The sequence below is a fragment of the Pelophylax lessonae genome, assembly GCF_965119305.1.
Source record: "Pelophylax lessonae genome assembly, chromosome: 3".
Taxonomy (NCBI): Eukaryota; Metazoa; Chordata; class Amphibia; order Anura; family Ranidae; genus Pelophylax; species Pelophylax lessonae.
Genome location: NC_138770.1, coordinates 72,541,809 through 72,550,570, shown reverse-complemented (window position 1 = coordinate 72,550,570; position 8,762 = coordinate 72,541,809). Strand labels below are relative to the sequence as shown.

The 8,762-nt window shown below is 39.4% G+C and overlaps 1 protein-coding gene across 1 annotated transcript; it reads left to right on the top strand.

Moving 5' to 3' along the window:
* Positions 1–7,512: 7,512 nt before the first annotated feature.
* LOC309550354 (olfactory receptor 13H1-like) lies at positions 7,513–8,139 on the top strand (the record flags this gene model as incomplete). Its single annotated transcript, XM_082250751.1, has 1 exon — positions 7,513–8,139. One exon carries the CDS (start codon positions 7,513–7,515, stop codon positions 8,137–8,139), a length of 627 nt encoding a protein of 208 aa, XP_082106877.1.
* Positions 8,140–8,762: the final 623 nt, after the last annotated feature.

Below are 8,762 nucleotides of genomic sequence, written 5' to 3'. Positions count from 1 at the left end.
CCCTGTTCAGCCACACCCCCCCTCCCCTAGAGTAGTACAGTGTTGCTATGGTGATACCAAACTACTCTGATGACAGGATGTAAAACAAAAAAGACACAAATGAAACAAAAATGTTAAAAAAATTTCAAAAACTTTTTTTTTTTTTATCATACTGTCATCAGTCAGTGTCCCTGATCACAGCCACAAAAGTCAAATCATGATGCTATTCTGCACTGGTAACAGTGGGTAAAAAAAAATTGTGAAAAAAAAATACATTTTATTTAATGTCTTCATTTTCAAAAAAAATTGTGACAAAAACTTACAACTGCCAAAAGCTCACCATGCCTCTTAATAAATGCTTCATACTGTCTACTTTTCAAAAAGGGGATATTTTGTGGTAATTCAAATTTCCCTAGAATTTTAGGGCCAAAGAAATGAGATAGGCCTGTCAGAACATCAGAATTGATCAATTTTGAATATAATTTAATTTAATGTAATATACTGTATATATCATAATATGTAGACACCATAACGTTCACACAAACCAACTAATTTACACTTATCAGGATTTCTTTTTATCAAAGTCATGTAGCATAATACATCTTGACCTAAATGTATGACTGAATTTGATTTTACTGGATATGTTTTATGACAGAAAGTAGAAAATATCATTTTTTTAAACAATGTTTGGTCTTTTTTCATTTACAGTATCTCACAAAAGTGAGTACACCCCCCCCCCCCCCACACACACACACATACATTTTTTTAAATATTTTATTATATCTTTTCATGTGACAACACTGAAGAAATGACACTTTGCTAAAATGTAAAGTAGTGAGTGTACAGCTTGTATAACAATGTAAATTTTCTGTCCCCTCAAAATAACTCAACACACAGCCATTAATGTCTAAACCGCTGGCAACAAAAGTAAGTACATCCATAAGTGGAAAAGTCCAAATTGGGACCAATTAGCCATTTTTCCTCCCCAATGTCATGTGACTCATTAGTGTTACAAGGTCTCAGGTGTGAATGGGGAGCAGGTGTGTTAAATTTGGTGTTATCGCTCTCACTCTCTCATACTGGTCACTGGAAGTTCAACATGGCACCGCATGGCAAAGAACTCTCTGAGGATATGAAAAAAAGTATTGTTGTTCTACATAAAGAAGATTGCCAAGACCCTGAAACTGAGCTGCAGCATGATGGCCAAGACCATACAGCAGTTTAACAGGACGGGTTCCTTTTAGAATGGGCCTCACCATGGTCGACCAAAGAAGTTGAAGGTGCTCAGTGTCATATCCAGAGGTTGTCTTTTGGAAATAGACTTATGTGTGCTGCAAACATTGCTGCAGAGTTTGAAGGGGTGGGGGGTCAGCCTGTCAGTGCTTAGACCATGTGCCACACACTGCATCAAATTGGTCTGCATGGCTGTCATCCCAGAAAGAAGCCTCTTCTAAAGATGATGCACAAGACAGACACAAAACAGTTTGCTGAAGACAAGCAGACTAAGGACATGTATTACTGGAACCATGTCCTTAGGTCTGATGAGACCAAGTTAAACTTATTTGGTTCAGATGGTGTCAAGTGTGTATGGCGGCAACCAGCATTCTGGTGGGAGTGTCATAGTCTGAGTCTGCATGAGTGCTGCTGGAATTGGGGAGCTACAGTTCATTGAGGGGACCATGAATGCCAACATGTACTGTGATATACTGAAGCAGGGCATGATGCCCTCCCTTAGGAGACAGGAGCGCAGGGCAGTATTCCAACATGATAACGACCTCAAACACACCTCCAGAATGACCACTGTCTTGCTAAAGGAGCTGGGGGTAAAGGTGATGGACTGGCCAAGCATGTCTCCAGATCTAAACCCTATTGAGCATCTGTGGGGCATCCACAAATGGAAGGTGGAGGAGTGCAAGGTCTAATAACATCCACCAGCTCTGTGATGTCATCATGGAGGAGTGAAATAGGACTCCAGTGGCAACCTGTGAAGCTCTGGTGAACTCCATGCCCATGAGGGTTAGTCAGTGCTGGGAAATAATGCTGGCCACAGAAAATATTGACACTTTGGGCCCAATTTGGACATTTTCACTTAGGGGTGTACTCACTTTTGTTGCCAGCAGTTTAGACATTAATGGCTGTGTGTTGAGTTATTTTGAGGGGACAGCAAATTTACACTGTTATACAAGCTGTACACTCACTACTTTACATTGTAGCAAAGTGACATTTCTTCAGTGTTGTCACATGAAAAGATATAATAAAATATCTACAAAATTGTGAGGAGTGTACTCACTTTTGTGAGAAACTGTATATGGCAAAATTTTTAAATCCAGTGGTAAACAAATACCACCAGAAGAAAGCTCTATTTGTGTGAAAAAATAGAGCTTCTGTACAGTATTGCTTGACCGCGCAATTGCCAGTTACAGACAGACAGTGCTGAATAGAAACAAAGTGCCTGGGTCATTAAAGGGGGTAAAACCTTTTGAAACTCAAATGGTTAAAAACATTTCCATAATAGCAAAGCCTGCGTTTTAACCAGTGGTTGGGTTTCAATAAAGTCTCTTGAAGTTTTTATATTTAGGTAAGCGATAGACTTCATGTGCTTGACTGTGATCTGAACTTTTTACAATACCAAGCCTAAGACTCGAAAATAGTACCTTTGTCAACAACAGGTGAAACATTTTCTTTGGTTCGGGATCACTTTTTTTTCCATGTTTTGTTCAATAGGGAAATAATTCTCAGCAGTTATTAAAAATGCACCTAACAGGGAAAAAAAGCAACATTTGCTCTGTTGATTAATCTCTAAGGTGTGTTTTTCACAGGATCAAAAATGATTTATATAGTCAGAAAGAGATGACTAAAACAAAATGAAGGAAGGCCGTGCTTTTGCTGCCTTGGGTATGTGTATTTCCTTACTAATATTGAAATGTACACAGTTTGATACGACTTACCAAAGGCTTATACTCAACTTTTTTTTTTTAAATCAAAGTAATTAGTGACCCAAAGTAGGAGTGCATAACTTAATAGGTTTTAAGCCTCCAAATATTTACATGTACTGTATATGTCAAATTTGAAAATGTATTAAGTACACCTCCAATGCCTGCACATTTCCCTGTGTTTTGCCATTTAAAATGCTACAAGTACAGAAAATATACCCGTTGATCCTAAAAATTCAGTAAACTCCAAACTTCATGTTTCTACTGTACAAAAATCCCAAACAATTTTGTCTACCATGCCCAGTTCATTTATGTGTAGCACAAAATATCCCCCCCCCCCTATGTTATGGAGATAAGGAGGTGGCTAGGTGTTCTTTAGTCCTAAACCTCTTCCCTTTCTAGACTGACAATGCAAATCCTCAATAGAAGCAATAAAATGACTGAGCATACATAACAGATTTTTTCACAATGGAAAATGCCTTATTATAAGGATGACACGTTTCAGAAAATGGTTCATAAAAATTACAAAATTGTTCCGCCAGTTTAAAGAAAAAGCTAATTGAATGGACTTTTTTTCTTGGATAATTGGCTTCAGTTTCAGAACAGGATTTCTTCATCATATCCCAGCAGTTTACATGATATTCCATCCTTAAAGAATATGTAAACCCAATGTTTTATATTCCTGATATGTGCCTGCTGTACCATGTACTTGTATGAAAAGGTATCTTGTTCTCTTTGTATTGCTTCCTTAGTGTGAAATCCTCTGGTGTTCCCAGTCCCTCTGCTTTCCTATCAAAAATTGACCGCGCTTGGCATGAGAGCACAGCCTGGTCAGTTCTCTAGCTGTAAAAGGCATACATTGCAGCACTTCTAAAATTAAATTACAATAAAATCAATTCCATCGTCCTAAAAAGAGTGGCAGCAAACTATAATAAAGGAATTCAAATTGTGGTGATATTAGATAACACATATGGAGTCCTTCAGCTTTAAAACAAGATGGTAGCTAGATAAGAAACATAGATCAAGACTGGAGACTGCCACCTTTAAACACCACCACACACAGCCTCTTACCAGATATGGTTAACCCTCTATTACACAGGGTCAAACATGCTTATAAGTTATCCCAGGCAACCTCCAGTATGGCTCCCTTCAACTGGTATCCCTTCAATAGGGTTCGAAATTTTTGCACCATGCCAATATAGGATCTCCCATACGCAACTTGGGTCCGCAATGAGTATCTCCGTAAGAGGCTATTGTTGCTTCAAGCACTGGTCAGCTACAAATATTAGGAGACTGGACACTGAAGCTCCACCTGAAGCCTGCACTGTGTAATAGGGGGTCAACAAAATCCGGTAAGAGGCTGTGTGTGGTGGTGTTTAAAGGTGGCAGTCTCCAGTCTGCATCTATGTTTCCTGTCTAGCTACCATCTCGTTTCAAAGTTGAAGGACTCACGCATTATGTAATATCACCACAATTTGGATTCTTGATTATGATTTACTGTCACTCTTTTTAGGATAATGGACTTGATTTGATTGTAATTTAATTTTAGGAGTGCTGAAATGTATGCCTTTTACTATTTATGTTTGTGACCAACAAATGTTCTAGCAGCTTCCTGATATTGTCAGTTGTTCAAGCGCGGATAAACTCTTTGTTTATTATTGGAAGTTCTCTAGTTGTGCTTAGAACTCAGCCTGCTCTCCTCTACTGATTACTGACAGCCCCCCCCCCCCCCCTCACACACACACAGCCCTTTACTGGGAAGACCAGTGTGCTGCTGTTTCTCCTTCCCTAGCTCCCTGAGCTCCTCATGCAGCTGAGAATAGAGGGTATGTGAGCATTTAAAAAAGAGTTAAAAAAAGGTATTTATAGTGTTTTTTTTATATGTATACACAAATCTTTTGCCTTTCATTTCTTTTTTAAACTGATTGGGTTGTTTTACAAAGTGAGGGCTCAAATAAATTTTAAGTAAAACATAATCTCATTAAATGTCAACTTGCTGTGCTTTTTGTTTGATTGTGAAGTGTAGAAGTATCCTATGTTCAAGTTGCTCACCAAATGGCCAATTAATCTGCAACTCAGAACTACTGTAATGACTTGATTGCATGGTAGCTGAAAAAATACTTCAGCAGAACCCCATCTAAAAATGTTTATGCAAATATGATCCCCAACCCCCTCCCAAAAAATATTACCTATTTCCCACCCTCCCTTTTAGTAAGTCTATAGTTTTTATTCTAAAAAAAAAACCCTAACACTGGTTAAATGACAAACTGGGTCTTGATTTATGGTCTATGGCAGGGGTCTTCAAACTTTCCAGCACAAAAGGCCCCATTATAAATTTTACAGATGTTTGTGTGCCAAAAAAAACTTCAGTTTTATAAATTAAATTATCAAATTTGAAAGAATACATTTTTGTTGGAGTGTTTTTATAAATCAGTAATGATATAATTTAGAACAACAGGAAAATAAAATGTCATTAAAACAAAGGAATCAGAACAGAACAAGTTTTTACAGTTCTTGGAACTACAAAGTAAGCATTTTCTGCCCAATTGGAATTTTTTCCGCTATTTACATCTCCATCATGCTTGCAATGCTCAATGGGGCCCCCAAAATCGTACCTATCTGTAACAGGACTGAAGTCTCTACTGGGATCTGAGTCCCTCCCTAAGGTACATTCCAGTATTTACAAAGCACTGCACCACTCTGCCCACCCGGCAATACTTAAATACAGAGAGAAATTGGCTTGAAACCTTGTGATTTTGGATAACGATGACTGGGAGGATGTCTTGGATTACCCATTCCAAAATTTGATTTTGGCCAGAGACAGACTCAAACAGTATAACATGGTATATCATTTTTATTTTACCCTAGCAAGGCTCAGTGTGCTCTACTCAGTACTCGGCCGCCTGCTGGAGATGCTCTCATGCCCCGGCAGACTTTAGCTATGTTATTTGGCCCTGCCTCAAGATCTTTAAAGACCGGTCTAGGATTTTACACTATATATCTGATCTTACCAGCATTGTAATCCCACGAGATGTAGGAGTCTGTCTCTTGGGTTTAGTGGAACCTCTGACCAATCGAAGGATGAATAGAACTCTGCTCAGTCTCCTACTCTTCTATGCCAGAAAGGAGATCATCCTTCGGTGGAACGATCAAGCTCCCCCCACTCTAAACTGTTGGAAGATTGTGGTAAACTCTGCATTGCCATTTTACAAAGCTGCCTATAGCAAAAGGGGATGTCCAGCTAAATTCAATAAAAGCTGGTCACTGTGATCTGAGTCTTTTGATTCAGTCGTCTTGTGCTGACTGTTCTTGCTAAGCTGGTTACGATATATCAGGGGCGATATGCACTTCTCCGATGTATCAGTATTGGCCCCGGAACTAGCTGATATTGCCGATATTTTTGTGACATCATTCTGCCTTATTAGGCCGCCTCCCTCGCCCTGGACAGTCTGATCTGGAGTCGGGACTAGTCTCGCGGGAGTGTATCACAGCCATACACCCACCCACAGCAGCCTGGTGCCAGCCAGCCACCCACATCCACAGGCCCTGTACCAGCCAGCCAGCAACAGGCACTGTACCAGCGAGCCAGCCAGCCACCCACTGGCCCTGTACCAGCCAGCCATAGGCACTGTACCAGCCAGCCAGCCACAGGCTCTGTACTAGCCAGCCACCCACAGCCCCTGTGCCAGCCACCCACCCACCACAGGGTGCCAGCCAGCCAGCCATCTACCACAGGGTGCCAGACAGCCAGCCACCCACAGACAGGGTGCCAGCCAGACAGCCACCCATAGGCCTTGTACCAGCCAGCCACAGGCACTGTACCAGCCAGCCACCCACCCACAGGCCCTGTACCAGCCAGTCACCCACAGCCCCTGTGCCAGTCAACCCACCCACCACAGGGTGCCAGCCAGCCAGCCATCCACCACAGGGTGCCAGCCAGCCACCCACCACAGGGTGTCAGCAAGTCAGCCATTAAGCATTAAACAAAAATTAACATGTTCAGTACGAGATTTGTGTCAAAGATTGTCTTTATTTTTCAAAACTTTAAATGTACAAAATTTCGGTCCATATCGGCAGATACCGATACGTTGTGCCCAAAATATCGGTATCAGCCCTGAAAAAAACATATTGGTCTATCCCTACTGTAAAGTATGTAAGTATCTGAAAGTGTTACATTGACATATTATTTTCAAATGCTCAAAACGTGGTTTATCAAATATGGCAAATATTATCAACACTTTTTTTTACAGCTCCCTGGATATTATTATGCCCTTTAAATGAATAGACATTCCCAAATGTATTGCAAAACATGGAACTCAGGAACCAAACGTTCTTGAAAGAGTTTATCTTAGTTGGATTTTCCCAGAACATGCAGACTTGTGTATTATTTTTTTGTGCTCTATTACTGATGTATATTTTTACAATTTTTGGAAATCTTTTTCTAATCGCTGCTGTTATCTTTAGTCCCAAACTTCACCTGCCTATGTACTTTTTTCTTTGCAATTTATCATTCATAGACTTGTGCTATTCTTCCAGCTCTCTTCCAAAAGTGTTAAAAGATGTATTTTCTCTGAGAAGGACAATATCTGTCACTGGTTGCATGGTGCAAATGAACACCGGCACCTTCCTTGGGAGTACTGAGTGTTTGCTATTGGCAGTAATGGCGTATGATCGTTATGTGGCAATATGCTCACCCTTGTATTACAATGTCATCATGAACTGGAAAATGTGTAGAAACATGATAATCATAATGTGGTTAGGGAATTTCTTTATATCTGTGATCCCGGGTGTGTCAAGGCCTCTTATATTCTGTACCGCAAATAAACTGGATCATTTTGTGTGTGAGATACTGGCAGTTCTAGAACTAGCATGTGGCAACCTTGCCTTTTATAAGTTAACCATCTTTGTTATGAGTGTCTTTACACTTGTATTTCCACTTGGGTTCATTGTGGTATCTTACATTCTTATCATTTCATCAATATTAAAGATCAAGTCTAAAGGTGGAAGATCCAAAGCTTTTTCAACCTGTGCTTCTCACCTCATAGTTGTCTCTATGTTTTATGGGACAAGCATAACTATGTATATGGGACAAACAAAAAGTTTTTCTTTAAACCTGAAATATATTTCTCTTATATATGGTGTTTTTACCCCTGTGCTAAATCCTTTGATATACAGTCTGAGAAATAATGATGTGAAAGAAGCAATTCAAAAAATGTTGACAAGTTAATTATATATATATATATATATTTTTTTTTTTTACTTACCTATGGTAGACCTAAAACCAATAAAAAAGAAAATCACACATTAACTTTATTTTGTTCATGTAGTTTCTAAAGTTGTTTTTAATCTTTTTTATATTTGCAGCTTTTATTAAATAATCACTAGGGATCCTGCCATGAAGGTCCTTGTTTAGGCACTTCCTGTTATAGGTTGAAAACTGTTGTGGTCCTGTATTGTCAACCTGCCACATGAACCCCTGATGCAGGCTACAAGTGGATTTGCCAACAGACACGTTACAGAACCTGACCAATGTTAACCGACTATCACGTAGTCAGTTCAGCCCAATGATGTCCAGGGAGTGACTAGGGTAAAGTCAATGTATTCATAAAGAAAAACACAGTGGTAATGAATCAATAAACAATAGTGCACTAGATATCATAGGATAGGTCTTAAACAGAAAAAATAATCAACATTAGTAATAATCCACATGGTTCAAATTTTCCACCCATAAGACAACAGAGATGAAGTTTCAAAAAGATATATGACTCTTGTCAGAGCATTGGATAGAAGTAGTATATAAAGGGTCAGAACTCAGAACATATTCATCCCAAGGATCCCAAATTCGATGAA